Raw genomic sequence first — 16,726 nt, 5'->3', positions numbered from 1 at the left:
TGCCTAGCTGACTAAGTGGGTGGAGCACGTGGGGGTCATGGAGTTTGAGCCCCATGTTGGGCGTAGAGATTACTTATACGAAAACAAAATAAATGAAACCAGAATTTCTCTAAATAACTAAAAACGCAGCCTTTGCAATTTCTCTTCTAAATAGGCATGAATTTTAAAAAATAGCCTCTTTTACTACCAAAGAGAGAGAGAGAGAGAGAGAGAGAGAGAATGTTTACCTTTGATAAAGCATTCTGAAAGAATTATCCTTACTGAAAGTTTGGCTATCTGAATGCATAGCTATCCTTTCTGGTATCCACCCAGTCAGTGCATGAAGATCAATATTCTGCAACAAACACATTTTCAGGACTGTCAATATTGTTTTCGAGCTCTTTAATGAATCCACATGGTAGCTATTAAATCTCATTGATTTGATGTAATGATAGAATAAATCACAGGGTAGTAAGCTGTTTTAGACCAGTAACAGATTTCATTTTAAATTCAAATTCCTACCTGGATTTGAGCACAAGTTTATCTATTCCTTATAATCTCCGTTGTTTTTCCTGAATGCAACAATTGTTTTACCGATAAATATGATGAAAACTCAAAACATGTTATAGATAAAAGCTGCTTTAATAATGATGATGACAGTCACTCACCATTTAGTGAGTTCTTAGGACAGACACTTTTCTAAAGTCTTACAGATATTCTAATTCCTTCTCTCTCTATACTGTACTAGGTAAATTAAAAGGCACTGAATTAGAAACTAAACTATAAAAATATTTGAGAAACAGAACAATTGAGCTTGTAGGCCAAGAAGAAATTTTAATATCCTACTGCATTTAACCATGACCTATACATTCTTTGCCTAACATTATAAGAACCAGAAGAGTGAAGGAGGCCTGGTACTAGGTGGGAAAACTAACCAGCTATGAACCATGGACGACTTGCATACATTACTTCATTTAATCTTTACAACTCTGAGAGGTGGGTATTATCCTCATCTTACAGACAAGCAAAGAGGCTAAGAATGGCTACATACCTTTTCTAAGGCCAAAGGCTGTGTACTGTCATAATTCAAAGTTATACGAATCTAATTTCTGGCATAAGCCCAGTCTACCTCATCCAACTAAAGGACACTGGTATACCCGTCGATTTTGTAGGGTAAGCAGTGTTAAGATTGGGAAAAACTAAAAAACAAACTCCTTGAGCCTGAATTTACAAATCAAAAAACATACGTAAGGATGACAATAGGACACATTCCTTTGATTTGAAGAGACCTCTTTGGAAAGGTACACTGTACCTAACTGGTCTTGTATCTCAGCATGACAGCAGACATACATTTTAGGCTTCCCTGAATCCTTTACAATGCACTATCCTTGTAAAAGAAAATACAGTTTTCCTTAACAAGGTGACCGATCAACATTTTTCAGGGGTTCATACTCCTGTTTTATTTTCCTTTAAACAAAAATATCATCTATAATTTCTCAAATTTAAAATAGTCATATTAGATAGCATAAGTCTGTATCTGGATCATCCTGATACTTACTGAATTGGATCCTGGGAAATCATATCCTCCCATGACCTTCATATATGCTTTTTCTATGAGAGAAACCCATAATTCACTTTTGTTGTTAGAATAAGAACAGAGCAATTCTCCCTTATGATCAACAGGTAATTGATCATCAATTATCACCTGGAGAAAGAGAACCTTAATTACCTTAGGTGGTACAAAATATCTTAAAATCCTTCCTATCAAGGAAAAAAACACCTTTCATACAGATGAAATAAAAGGCACAATATGCCTATTAAGGTAATGACAGCTTCATGTTTCTAGAATCTGATCAATTATAAAATATTATACAATGTCTTTATTCCATTTTATAGGCTAATCTTCCTGTCACCTGATAACCTTGAGCCAACTGGCTAAATGGACCTATACTCATCAAAATTATTACAGATTCTAGAAATGTACGTTATATCTAAAATAATTATAAAAGGGCCTCACTATTAAGGTAAATAACAATATTACTACATGTGATTTTAACCTAAACCTGCAAAAAGACTCATGTTATGTACAGTTGTAAAAGTAGAACATTATGGCCAAAAGATATATTTAAGTAATAGAGGAAGTGATCACCACAACACAGTTTCTGAGTCACATTTATAAAGTGATCTGGGAAATGAGGATAGGAAAAATTCTGATCTAACACTATTAGGAGGATCATGCAACTACATTTTCAAAGATTCTTTAAACAAGGGATTATTTAAAGACTACAGTTCAGAAAAACCATGCTCAATGATTTTGCTTAATTTTTAAGTAATCAGCTAGAGCAGCGGTTCTCAAAGGGTTTTCTTAGCAGCACCAGCATTATCTGGGAACTTGTTAGAAATGCAAATCATGGCCCCACCCCACAAATTCTGAACTGGAAACTCGGCAGGGGGGCGGGGGGGGGGGGAAGGCGGTGCAGGGCAGGAATTTGTGTTTTAAGCCCTCCACGTGATTTTATACATAACCAAAATTTGAGTATTACTGAGCCACTGAGCAACTTCTCAGACTGAAAGCATCAGGAATTTGTTTAAATGCAGATTCTGATTCAGTAGGCTCAGGGTAAGGCCTAAAATTTCGCAATTCTAACAAATTATCGGTAAATGCTAATGTTGATCCATGGACCTCTGAGTAGACAAAAGCTAGAGAATCCCAACAATGCCAGGCCATTACACAAGTCATAGTTCTTAAAGAAAGCAGTGTAATTTCAGACTATATATATTTCACAAAGAAAAACATAATTTTAAAAGCTTCTTAGGTGTGAGGTTATGAATACATATAAACTCTTGTGACCTAATAGATTGTTTGCCCGATTTCCTTTTCCTTTTAATCCATTAAGAGTTATCAGATTAAAGTTTAAGCATTAGTAATCATTAGCTCAATGTTACTTTTTGAAACTTTCTATAAATTTCCCAAAGCCATTTTTAAAAACTTTCTTAATTTTTATTTTTAATTACTAACATATGATGTTACTGGTAGCAATATGCATAACACCAGACTCAAAATCTTTTTAAATGTTTACACAAATAACATTTCTTAATGATTCTATTCAATATTCAAAGGTGGGGAAGAGAGAGAGAAGGGGTTGGGGTGGGGAGAGATATTATTCACCTTTCTTGGGACACCATTGAGGTGAAGTTTTACCATATACTTTCCACATGGATTGTATTCTGGCTCACCATCCTTATTCTGAGGGTAAATTATGCTTTTGTAAGGAAAATAAATATTGAAATACCAAATTAATATTCAATATAAACTACTATGCAGGATATTATATTTTATTTAGACATATGCTATTGCCTTGGCAATTTTATAAAAATAAACATGATAATATTTTTCTATGATAGGCCTAGGAAAAGAATTTCACCCTAATCAAAGTGCTTATTTAATATAAAGAAAATATGAGATAATAGAACAGGGCATAAATTTCACAATACTCTGAAAAATACTAAGTTTTAAATTATATACTCTAATAAATTTTCTATTAAGCAGATATATTTTATGCCATTTGAAATAATCTTCTCTCACTGGTTCAAGAAGAGACCATTTCAATTAACAAGAACTAAGGCAACTAACTACAACTCTCACAGAGATAAAGTTAACACAATTCTGATAAAGTCACACAAAATTATCTAATAAGACATTTGTTATCAGTATCAATTTTCTTTTACACTACATATTATTTACTTATATGATCTATTTATCCAAGACGGCAAATAGCTTGAAACTAAGGTCTGTGTTTAATTTACCTTTGTAATCTTAGGACTTACAAAAAACCACTCAGGAAAAGATGCTTGAAAAATTATAATGCTTAATTTTTACAATGAATGATCTTTAGTAATAAAACTTTAAAAAATTGAGAGAAAAGCTATTTCAGTAACATTTCGGTACATTCTAAAGCAGTTCTAGCCGCAAGAAATGTTTTATATTTTCCAGTTGCCATATTAAAAGTTAAAAAAGTGAGATTTTAATATACTTTATTTAACCGAACTTATCCAAAATCATATTTCAATGTGTAATCACTATAAAAATTTGAGATATCTTCCAATTTTGTATTTTTTTTTTACTTAGTTTTCAAAATCTGATGCATTTTACACTTACAGCCCATTTTGATTCAGACTAGCCCTCTTCATGTATACAATATCCACATGTGGCTGGTGGCTACCATATATTATAAGTATGATTTTACTTTGACCAATTTTATTTCAAAACATACCAATTTCATATATATTAATACATGTGCATACATTCTTAGACTATTTTAGGAAATCTTTCCACATTCACAAATCATCTGTTTAACATATAGGGCCACAATATTCTAAGTAATATGGCTTCTTCACTTTCTACGCAGATAAGACCTAAGCTGTTAATTTCTAGTCGAGATAATTATATGAAAAGGGCTAAAGGGACAAATACAAAATTTTACCTGGTAATCAACTTCTTATTAAATCGTCTTTCATAAGCTGCACTGATAGCCAGTGATGCCACAAAGGAACAATCTGATACTATTGTCTGTTAATAAGAATTTATTAACATATTAACTAATTCATTAATGTAATTTCAACATTACACAATATTTAAGCACTACACCTACGCAGCCAACTTTTTAGACTGAGTTAACTGTTGTTGAATACCAAAATAATAAACAGAAATTCTATACTGCCAACTCATACATATTTTCTTCAAACAAATCCTAGAAAAATTGATTAAAACATTTCAATAAAGTTAATTCAGAATAAATATGGATGATACATTTCTTACAGGATAAAAGCATACTTACTGAACCCACAAGTTTTTAATGATAATTTAAAGGCATTTTTTAAAGTTTATTATAATATGACCAACTAAACTGAATATGCACATCAAAAGATTCTTGATCATAGTATTTCAGGACCATTATTTTTATACTAACTGGAAGACATCTGTACTTCAATGCAAAACTTAACTGAATAAAATTTGCAATAAAACCATATTGTTGTTACACCACTGAAGTCTTTTAAATAAGCCTAATATCTTCCTTTTTTAAAAATATCTATTCTCAGGGTGCCTGGGTGGCTCAGTTGGTTAAGCCTCCAACTCCTGGTTTCAGCTCAGGTCAGGAGATTGAGCCCCGTGTCGGGCTCCATGCTCAGCATGGAGTCTGCTTGAAATATTCCCTCTCCCTCTACTCCTCCCTCTCCTCCCCCACTTGTGTGCTCTCTCTCAAATAAAATCTTTAAAAAAAAAAAATCTAAAAAAAAAAAAAAAAATCTATTCTCTTATCAAGGTGAAGCTGAGATCCTCAACCTTCTCATCTGCAAGAACATATTGATAAACAGGGTCTATATAAAAATCTGTAATTGCTCAAACCAGTTATTCATACTCATATTATCTCAGTATGTCTAAGTCAAAGTGTGCAGAATAATTTTTCCAATTATACTCATGCACCTAAATATATGATAAAAACCAAAAAAAATCCCCAAATCTACATTCAAATTACTTCAAAATGTTAGCTTTCACATAAAATTATATAAAATGTTTACCTGCTTTATGCTAAAACTGGACACAGTATAAATCATTGTAGGATTGTTGGTGAGGTCTTCTGGTCGTACCCATTTGGAAAATGTAGCTTTTTGTTTAGGTGATAATGGTAGCTTGCCCCATCTATCGCTGAGGCAATAATAAAAATTAAATACTATTATTACTCCTACTAAAATTAATCTTTAAAAATGACACAAAAACAAAATTAAATTTCCTAGAGATTTATTTATTTATTTTTTTGGTATAATGATCATAGCTATTACATCATCCTAAAATAATGCTCTGGTCAAATCTGGCTCTTCACACTTAACCATGAATCCAGTCAATGTGCTCATCCTTCTCGATTAAAAAAGTATAAATTTATAACTGCAAACAGGAAAGCAACTTAAATTCACTTATATTTACTTTAAGAATATAATTTAAAAGTTTACATTAGCATCGTTATATTCAAAAAATTCAGTTTCAATAAAATGGAACCATTAACAATAATACAAGCTGATTCAATTCAAAAGGATCTAGGAAGCTACAGATCCTTACGATGGCTCTTGACAAACTCTTCTCTCCAAGGCTAACAATGAGAGTAGTTAATTATTCATTAACAACCATGTGCCAGGCATCATGCTAAAGTACTTTATACACACTATTCATTTAATCCTTAAAACAATTCCATTAAAGCAAATATTTCTGGAAAAGGCTTAAAAGTGATTTAGTGACTTGCCAAGGTCACATAGCTAAAAAGTGGCAGTAGCGGCATTTGAATCCAGGTCTTGGGTGCCAGATCTACATTCTTACCCACTACCCTCTGACTGCGTGTTGGGAATATGCTGGGTGGTATTTCTCTAAGACTGATGTATAGCACAAAATAAAAAACACCCATCTTTCCTCAAACCTCTTCTAAGGGTAACAGTCTTCAGGTTTCCTAAGATTTCTAGGATAATACAAAGTTTATGGTATGCAAACTGAGGCAAATATAACATGGTTTTTTAAAAAAATATTAACAGTAGGAGAAAGGTGCTTTTGTGGTCATTTGTGATCTACAAACGCCTACATTTTCTTCATTAGAGGACATCTGTAAATGTTTAATAAACCAAGGTTAATGTAAATTTCTTAGACTATTGTATATAACACTTCTCAAACTTTTTGATGATCATCTCATAGAACCACCAGTGTTCTGGTGACATTTTGGTACCTGTGTAGGAACAGTAGCTGATTGTAAATAGAAAGTGAGCCGAACAAATTTAGAAGAATTTAAATTTTAAAAAATTCTAGGGTAAAAAAAGTTTAATTCAAATCTGTAATTTAATTACTTTGTATTATCAACCTGCCATATGAGAATACAGAGTAAATCCAAGATCCCTTAATAACTGTTCTCTCAAAGTCACCACTAAGTTATCAAATTCAGTGTTTTCTTATAACTTTAAAGACATTAAACATATTTTATAAATATAATTTATATTCAATATGCTTACTTTAAGATTTAAAAACACATGAGCCGAATAGAAAAAAAAATGTTTAAAAATCACTCAATCTTTCTAACCAAAGATTCATAAATTGTAGAGCCCTTTTCATCAGTCTGTTACCTTTGAATTTTGAAATATTTACTGTTACTTTTTCTTCTGATTACTCTACTGTAAAATAATCTAGAAAACAAGAATGGAAAAATCTTGCTAGAGTAACCTAGTATTTATTCTTGATTTTTCTCCAAATTTAATGAATTCAGCAAGTACTTACTGAGTATCTACTAGATGCCAGACATCGCACTACGCACAGGAGCACAATTAAAAGAGACATGGTCTCTGTCCTTATGAAACATAATCCAGTATGGAGGACTGGCACTAGGTAATCTTATACAAAATATGTAAAATTCCAACTGTCACAAGTGCTATGCCTAAATTCAGGGAGTTTGCATGGTATCATATTTTACTGTTTTAATTATGTTGTAAGCATTTTCCCATGTTATTTAATTTCTTGAAAACCTGACTGTTCATGGTTGTGTAGTATTATTCTTATAGATGTTCTGTTATACAAGCACTAAAAACATGATTTATCTTATTACACAAAGACTGGAACTACAAGTTTATATCCCTACTCAGATATAACCATTTAAGAGCGTATTAGAATAACTGATTCACACTTTCACAATTACAATATTGATGAGTATCTTTTATATAAATCTTTGACTACTATGAACACTTTTTCAAACTGGTCTCCTGAAGTGAAATTACTGGTCAAAGGGATAAACTTTTGTTTGCTTGTTTATTTTAAACATTTTGAAGTATCTGAAATGTAAAACCAAACTTTGTAATATAATTTAGAATTTAACAAAAATAATTATTTTTCTAAGTTAACCCTTATTATATAACAATGTAATAAGCACTAAGTGCTTTATATTTTATTAACTAATTTAATGATCACAGTAACACTATGAGCTAGATTCTATTCTTATTTTAAAATCTGAGACAGATTTAACAACTTGCCAAGCATCATACAGCATACAAAACTGGACAGTTTGGCTCTAGAAATCTGTGCCCTTAATATCGATCAATGATATAGAGCTTCTCAGATATAAAAATTTCTTAGACTCCAATCAGTGACTAGCATCACACGGTTGCCTGGGTGAAAAAAATTAGGTTGATAACTCACTGGCTAGAAGTCGAACTGTTGTCCATCTAAGAACAGCAAAACACTAGAAAATGGGAAAGCAGCTCTTTTGTTCTTTACAGAGCCTTTTATAGAACTGGCATGTAATGAACATCAACTCTGATTTTTTTCTAATAGAACATGCTCATTGCAAAAATTTTGAAAAATTTTAAAAAGTTAAATCACCCAGTTTTGCTATCTAGAGATAACCACTGTAAATGTCTGACATGTACCTTTACATCATTTTTTCTATTTATCTATAAATACATGAAATGAAAGAAAAATATACATATAACATCCAAATTTTCTGTTTTTAAATTTACTATATTGAAAGCATTTTCCCTACCTCTTTCAAAGATGTATTTTTTATTGGTAGCATAAGCATTTACTATAATAACATAGATATGCCATTCTTTATTCATTCTCATATTGTTGGATATTTAGTTTGTTTCAGTAATTTTTTGCTGTAACAGATGCTTTGATGAATACCCTTATTAAACACATCTTTAGTCAAACTTTTATTTCCTTAGAATTAGTAGAAGCTGGGAGTCATGAACCAAATAACATTTTTAACACAAGCTTAACACAAGCTGCCACTGTTCCAGAAGACTGTGCTAACCAACATTTTCACAATTAACCCTTTCTTGAACTGGATTTTTTTTAGTAAATAACGACACTGTCACCATTCTATTCCACTTTCCATTCCATTCTTTCTTTACTGACTTTGCTGTTGTGATTCAAACACCAATTTGACAAATATTTACTTTGTGCCAGGTACTGTGCTAGTGTAACTGTAGGCGAAAGGAGATCCATATGTGCCCATTACCAGGCAAATGCCCACACAGATACTCTTGCTATGTTGCCTTACCTTTTTCCACAACTGTACCTCTTTTCCAAACTTTTTTTATTACAAATTTTAATTTCAAGGCTATGAGCTAAATTGGATTTCAGAGTATGGAAAAACTACTGAAAAACGAAAATCATCTCGGAAGTAAAAAGTACAATAGTGCTTACTTACCAGAAAGGCATTGGATAGGCAAAACGTTCCCTCAGATCAATACTCATGAAAGGAACATATTCTATACCATTTATTTTTGATGTTGTCCTACAAAACACAAGGAAAAAAATCTAAAGTAAATGTTCAAGTTTACCTTAACTACTGATCTTATTCAAAATTTATATGACAAAGTATGGCACTTTAATAAAATTAAAATGATAATCTCATGTTGTTGATATCTTTAATAAAATTTTCACAAAATCGTTGAATACCAAAAAATAAATGATTCAATTCTGTAAGACTTATTCTTTTAAGACTTACATCCTTCACAACTAAACTATGGTCTCAAGATAAGCCTGCACTAAACGTATTGAAAGTATCCTTGACACCAAGACACAAAATGAGTGACTGTGTATCCTCATTTCTGAGAGGATGAGAACTTTTCACCTGTATGAAGGATAGCTGAATTCTGTTAGGTAGAAATATTATTTTTTTGTTGTAGCATGAAATTCAAAGGTGTGTAGAAAGGAGCACATGGATGCTGAGTAGCCTCAGTGTTGGACTATTACTGTCTCTCAGCTCCAAAACCACCCTTCTTTGTCTTGCTGTGTGTTGTGGGGGTTCATATGCAATTTTTCCAGGCAAGAGGAGACACATTAGAAGAATTAAAATCTTCAGCAGGAAAAAAAAGAAAACTGCCTTCAGGTGGCTGCTCCAAACGAAGGAACCCTTTCGGCGCAATTTTAGGAAATTAAAAGTGAGCAACTACATGACTTGCACAGCTCTCAGCAGCTTGGATCTCTTCCAGTTGAAGAGCAGCCACTCTGGCTCAGAGATATAGCCCATCTACACCAGCTCAGAATGCAAGCACAAGGATTTCCTCATCTTTGCTGTTTGCATTTTTAATATCCCCTGAGGCTGCTTCCATACCGGTATCTGAGTTGGCAAATGTGTTCTGTAAAAAGGACCAGACAGTACATCGTTTTGGCTTTGCAGTGAGGTCTCTGTCACATATTCTTCTGTTTTTTTGTTTTCTCTTTTATAACCCTTTAAAGAAATGTAAAAACTGTTCGCCACTTCAGGCTTCCCTTTGCTGACCCAGACCTACACTATTTGAAGGTAACAGTTTTCTCCCCATCAGGGCTCTGGTTACTAGCTGCGTAGATGATGAGTGGTCTGCCACAGCTCTGTTCTGCTGTTTGACCTTTAGTGCTCGATTTTAAAGTATGCTAGGATTTTTAGGAAAACATATGTCTAGTAGAAATGCTAACACTAAAATATACTATAACACATTTTAACTATTTCAAGTTGGGGCTATATGACAATATAATTTATAATTTCATAATAAAAGCACAACACACTATAACAAAGATGTGATTACAACTCAGCAAACCTAATGAAAATTAAATTACCTGTGTTGATTATATTAACAAAATTATTCATTACAATGAATCATAAACTGATTTACCTGAGAACTTCTATTTCTTCTGCTGTATATCTCTGTCCTTGTGCATCACATGACTGTGGACTTATAAAGGGTTGAGGTCTTTCAAGGAAAGGACTAGTCCCTAGTGGAAAATGTGCTCTCGTTGGAGGTGGCTTTGGTTTGATATTTGTTGACTTGATTTTGCATAATGGTTTTGTTAAAGGCTCACTCAATGCTTCCGCTCTATAATAGAAAGAGGTACAGAAAAACTGTTCTAGTTTTTCTTCTCACATTTAAGCTTTCCAGAAAATAAAATTTACTTCAAGAACCAGTCAAGCATTCCTAATGTAAAATTAGTAGATAAGATTCATACATATCAGTCAGCAGTTCACTTCTTAAGCTACTTCCGAAAATAAGTATTTCACAACTGATACACATTAATTGATACTATTGCTGTATCAACTGCAATTATTGAGCACTTACTGCATGTCAGATACTATGCAAGGTAAGGGGGATACAAGAAAATATAAAATGCAATCTCCGCTTTTAAGGTGTTCACAGTTTTGTGGGGGAAAGAAAGACAACTGCATCCAAAGTGACAGATGCTAGAAGTATTATATGTGAGTGAACACACGGCAAAAGATATTAACTTAATGACCAAGAAAAGACAGTGAGTCGGGGGAGGTTATTCTGAATTGATGTTTGAGCTGCAGAGAAGTCCACCTGGGGAGTGAGGGAGCATTCTAAGTAGAGAATAGCATGTGCAGAAGTATGAACCAGCATAGCGAGTTAAGATAACTTCCAAAAAAATAGATGAAGTCCCTATGAAAAGTTAAAAACAAGAGGCAGAAGGAGAGGAGACCAGGGGCAAGAGTTGATCATGGAATGTCTCACATGATATTCAAGGGAATTTTGGCTTTGTTTTGTTAAAAGTTCAGCGAGCTAAAAAACAGAAGTTCTTAATTTGAGGTCCACATATGAGCTCCAGGAATCTTGTTAACACTCTGAAATTACATAAAATGCACATGAAAAAAATTTTATGTACATTTCTCCTAGAAAGAGGATCCATAATTTTGAAAAGACCTTCAAAGAAGCCAATGACTGACCCAACCCTCTGTGCTTAGGGTGCACTCAGAGGATACTGGATGGGTTATCCACACAGGTAATAAACATCACCTCTGATTCTGACTCGTGAAAATGGATAAGATAACTATGTGTTAAGTGCCCATATCCTCATGAATCAGGAGAGACAAACTAAATGTTAGATGACGACAATGAAAAGGAAGGACGACTGTTATACCTCAATTTAAAAAAAGAAGGGCTGGGGGTGGTATTGCTACCAAGTCAGACCCTCAAAAGGAGGTAATTTTATTAATTCATACTGTAACTAAAAATGCAATTTCTATCCTTTTCCTTCATCTATAACACTCTTTAAGAGGTATAATTCTCTTGTGCAAATCTGTTCATTCTCAAATACCTACTGAGCACATACGGTATGTTGGCACTCTGCTAGGTGGTTACAGCATTGAACAAAACAGACAAAATTCTCTGCACTCACAGAGTTTACATGGAGGGTTGGGGGGCTTAAAGGAACACGGACATTAATAACAAACATGATAAACTGGTAACTTTCATATGCCTTAGAAAGTGGTTAAGAGCTTTGGGAAAGAATATTAGGGCAAGCAGGAGGAAAATACTGGAGGAGGTTCCATTTTAAATAAAATGGTTAGGGCAGGCTTTTTTGAAAAGTGGATATTTGAGCCAAGAGTTGAAGGAGTTACACACCCTATATAATTTGGGATATGTGAATGGTTATAGGCCAGCTCATTCTCAATTTCTCTACTTTTAATAGTAGCTCTGGAAGGCTCTCTGGAAGTTCTCCCCAGAAATCTGGTGTTACACAACAGAAGGAAGTCTTCCACTTCAAACACCATAATCATTGTTTTACACATAGCAAAAACTAAATAAAACAGGTCTTGGCTGATTTGTTATTTATTGAGTTTAAAGCAGGGAACTAGAGAGGAATAAATTCACCCAGAGGAAGAAGGTAGACTTGCTCTAGATCTCAGCTTAAAGATGGAGGTTTGTTACTACGAACTCTATACATATTTAGAGAAATTTGTCAAATTTAAGTAACATAGTTCACTGCTATCCATGGATAAGAACTTGAGTGACCAAAACTCACCTATCTAGTGCCTGTCGAGCCAACTGTTTCAGTTTATTTTGCAGAGTTTTATCAGCAGTTTCATAAGACTTAAGAGAAAGAAAGACAGACATTCTGAAGCATAATTTTTTTCTTTGCTTGATTCATATTTCTAAGCAAAAAACTTATAATGCAATATATTTTATATATAATATATATACATAAATAATGAGAGAATAAAAAAAGATGACAATTTGTTTTCATCCTTAAAGGTATATTTAAAATAGTGTTGAAAACCTGACATTGAGGTAAACCTGAAGACCACTTCATGTGGTAAATGAACCACAACTGTAAGAACATGGCGCCATGGAAACTGAGCAGCAGGAAACTGAGGAGACCAGCACTTACCTCCAGAAATCAGGCAAGATGGTTTCCCTGAACAAAAAGGCAGTCAGTCCTCTGACAATACTGAGAACACCACTCTCTATCATTTCACCTCACATTCCTGTCAAATGCACTGCTCTTATGCACTAGAGCCCCTAAACTTAGCTGTTCCAACCAGGGTCCTCAGGAAGCAGTAAAAGCCACTCAGCATACAGATTTTACACTGCAAATCAATAAAGCTCTCCCAAACCACCACCTTATTTTTAAATGTAAGAGATTTTTTAAGAAGGGGGAGGTTTATTTTAAATTCATAGATTTGTAATGAGTTCTTCCTGTAATAAGTTAATTTTAGGTATATGGGTTTAAACAGGTTAAAAAAATAATACCTATAATTAAAAAAACCATTGCCTAATGACTCAATCTTACTACTGTCAATTTTTTAACAAGAGGTTTAAAACCCATCATTAGTTTTCTGTTCTTCATCTTTTAATGAAGAGTAACAATTATATTTATAATTATTTTTCTTTAAGGAATTGTTAAATAAAATTCACTAGTAAGAGAAATTTCTTAGCATAATTCCATCAAATTTAACTAGTAGCTATACATACGGTTTTCAGACAGAGATCTACGGCTTCAGTATACAATTCTATAGCATCTTCAACATTCCCTTTTTCATCTTCATCAAAAGCTTGAGTAACAAGGAAATGAGCACGTTCTAAGTCCAACTGATGTTTTGATTTCAAAGGACCAGCACTCTTTGACTGAACTAGGACAGGAAGAAAGCCATATAGATGAAATTATTACCTATATATGTACTTATATATGCAGGAAACAACACACCATTTTAATATATTTAAGATACTCTTTATAAAAACTTTACAATTTGTCATTTAAAAAACTTAGCAAGGTCAAAAAATAATCCTTAAAAAATGACTCCTTTCAATCTGAATTTTAAGGCCTAAAAAAGAGTCCCCATTTGTTTGACTCATCTCACAATGCACACCAGAGACCAAAAATACCAAAAATGTATTATTTATTGAAAAAAAAATTTCCCCTGAATTTCTCTCTCCTTACCAGCACTTTCTTCCTTTAAAAAAATAAAACACCAGTCCTCCTCCTTACATAGCCCTGGCCCCACTCCCAAAAACAAAACAAAAAAACTTAGAAAATGTTAAGCCTAAAGAAACTCAATTATGTTTTAAGGTAATTAAAAAAAATTTTTTTTCAGTACAGACAATTGTGTAATACAATATCCTAGGCCCTGATGATAAAGTTCCTGCTGTTTCCCATTCATCTGAGTCCAGATTAAATAATCACATATTTTTACTGTTCTTTGAAATAAGTATTTGTTTTTAATATAAAGGTATATATCAATAAGGGACCTGTATCAAGATTATATACAAAGATCTCTTACAAGTAAACAATAAAAAGACAATTCCAATTTTGAAAATGAGTGTGGTGAGCAATCATGTCAACTTGTGTCAACTTTACTGGGTACCCAGATACTTGGCTAGACATGACTTCTAGGTATGTCTAAGAGAGTGATTCTGAATGAAATTAACCTTTGAATTGGTAGTAAAAGCAGACTGTCCTCCCCGATATGGGTGGGTATCACCTAATCCACTGAGGGACTGAACAGAACAAAAAGGCAGAGGAAGGGAGAATTTGCCTTCTCTGCCAGACTGTTTTTTTTTTTTTTTTTTTTTTTTTTGGTCTTTTCCTGCCCTTGGGACTTGGGTCTTACACCATCAACTCCCCTGCTCATCAGGCCTTTGGACTTGGACTAAATAAACTATACCACTGGCTTTCTTGGGTCATTCCTGCTTGCAGACTGCAGAGTGTGGGACTTCTTAGCCTCCATAATGAGGTTCCATTATAAGCCAATTCCTTATATAAAATCTCTTTATATATATTCTACTGGTTCTTTTTCTCTGGAGAACCCTGACTTACATAATGGGCAAAGAGTCTGTATAACCATTTTTCCAAAGAAGATATTCAAATGGCCAATTGGCCCATGAGAAGATGCTCAACAACATTAGCCAGCAGGGAAATGCATATCAAAACCTAAGATGCCACCTTTACACCCACTTGGGTGGCTAAAATTACAAAAGACAGAAAATAACAAATGTTGATAAGGATGTGAAGGAAATGAAACCCTCATATATTGCTGATGGAAATGTAAAATGGTGTTGCCACTTCGGAAGACAGTTCAGCAGTTCCTCGAAAAATTAGATATCAAGCTACCATATGACCCAGCAATTTCACTCCTGGGCATGTATCAAAGAGAAAGAGAACTAAAAACCCATGTCCACACAAAAACATATATACGAACGTTCAAAGCAGTATTATTCATTAACAGCCAAAAGGTGGAAACAAGCCAATGTCCATCAACTGATGAATGGATAAACAACATATAGTATATTGATATGACGGCACTATTATTCAGCCATAAAAAGGAATGAAGTATTGATACATACTACAACATGGATAAATCTTGAAAACATTATGTTAAATGAAAAAAGCCAAACCCCAAAGGCCACAAATTAGATGATTCTATTTACATGAGCTGTCCAAAATAGGCAACTCCAGGGAGATAGAAAATAGGTTAGTGGCTGTTAAGAGGATAGAGGGTGGGAGGAATGGGGAATGACTGCTAATGGATAAGAGGAAACATACTAAAAACCACTGAATTGTATACTCTAGTAAGGTGAATTTTATGGTACATGAATTATATCTCTATAAAGCTGTTATTAAAAAAAAAAAAGCTTTATATTTTGTCTCTTAAAGATATGGTGGTGACCTTTTAGAACTTTAACTCTCAGAAACACCTCTCTGAAGTATGTGCTAATCTACCATTTACAAAATGAAGACACAAAAGCTCAAAACATTAAAATATATAGCCCCCTCCCCCCCAAAAAATATATAGCCCAGGGTTTCTCAGCCTCATACTACTAACATGTTCAGCTGGATAATTCTTTGCTGTAGACTGACCTGTGCATTGGAGGATTTTTAATAAGATTCCTGACCTCTACCCAACTGGATGCCATAGTATACTCCCCACTTCTCCCTAATCTAAAAACCAAAAATCTTGCGAGGTGCAAAACTGTTCCCAGTGAGAATGACTGATCTAGCCTAGGTTTTGTAGCTATAAGCTACAAGATCTTGTAATTCTAGGTCTTGAGCTCTTTATACTACACTGGTGAATTTCAAACTGTGTTACCCTTCCCCACTCAGAAATCAACTTAACTCTCAAGAGTCTATCAGCAAAATTTGTTTTAAACATTGCCTGAAATGCTAAAGAAACCATTTAATTCTCTACAGATTACACTCCATAGGTTGAACATAATGGGTCAAAAAGCTGGCAATACAATTAAGGTATGCTATGCTTTAAAAATCCTTCTGGAACTTTATTTCTCAAGAGATGAGAGCTGTTACATTCCGTGCCTAAATATCACCTTTGTAAATATTTTATAAATGTATTTGGCTGGGAAAATGGAGTTACGTTGAATTACATGGTATTTTGGATACCTGAATCAATATAACTTTCTATCAGCTGAGGCCGTGCTACACAGGCAGTTC

At 33.6% G+C, this 16,726-nt stretch overlaps 1 protein-coding gene across 2 annotated transcripts in view; it reads right to left on the bottom strand.

Moving 5' to 3' along the window:
- The window catches only part of CAPN7 (calpain 7), a 40,605-nt gene that overhangs the window by 18,368 nt on the left and 5,511 nt on the right, over nt 1–16,726 (bottom strand). For both annotated transcript variants that reach the window (XM_045903814.3, XM_045903812.3), the window contains exons 3-11: nt 13,756–13,913; nt 12,806–12,873; nt 10,663–10,863; nt 9,216–9,302; nt 5,560–5,686; nt 4,464–4,549; nt 3,149–3,242; nt 1,538–1,684; nt 228–334 (exon numbers count right to left, since the gene is read on the bottom strand). In XM_045903814.3, the coding sequence (XP_045759770.1) occupies nt 228–334; nt 1,538–1,684; nt 3,149–3,242; nt 4,464–4,549; nt 5,560–5,686; nt 9,216–9,302; nt 10,663–10,863; nt 12,806–12,873; nt 13,756–13,913 (1,075 nt within the window). The remainder of the gene's footprint in view (nt 1–227; nt 335–1,537; nt 1,685–3,148; nt 3,243–4,463; nt 4,550–5,559; nt 5,687–9,215; nt 9,303–10,662; nt 10,864–12,805; nt 12,874–13,755; nt 13,914–16,726) is intronic.

This window comes from Mirounga angustirostris, unplaced genomic scaffold (assembly GCF_029215605.1).
Source record: "Mirounga angustirostris isolate CCGP_5_RB_7025 unplaced genomic scaffold, mMirAng1.0.hap1 SCAF_1, whole genome shotgun sequence".
Taxonomy (NCBI): domain Eukaryota; kingdom Metazoa; phylum Chordata; class Mammalia; order Carnivora; family Phocidae; genus Mirounga; species Mirounga angustirostris.
This window is presented reverse-complemented; position numbering and strand designations above follow the sequence as displayed.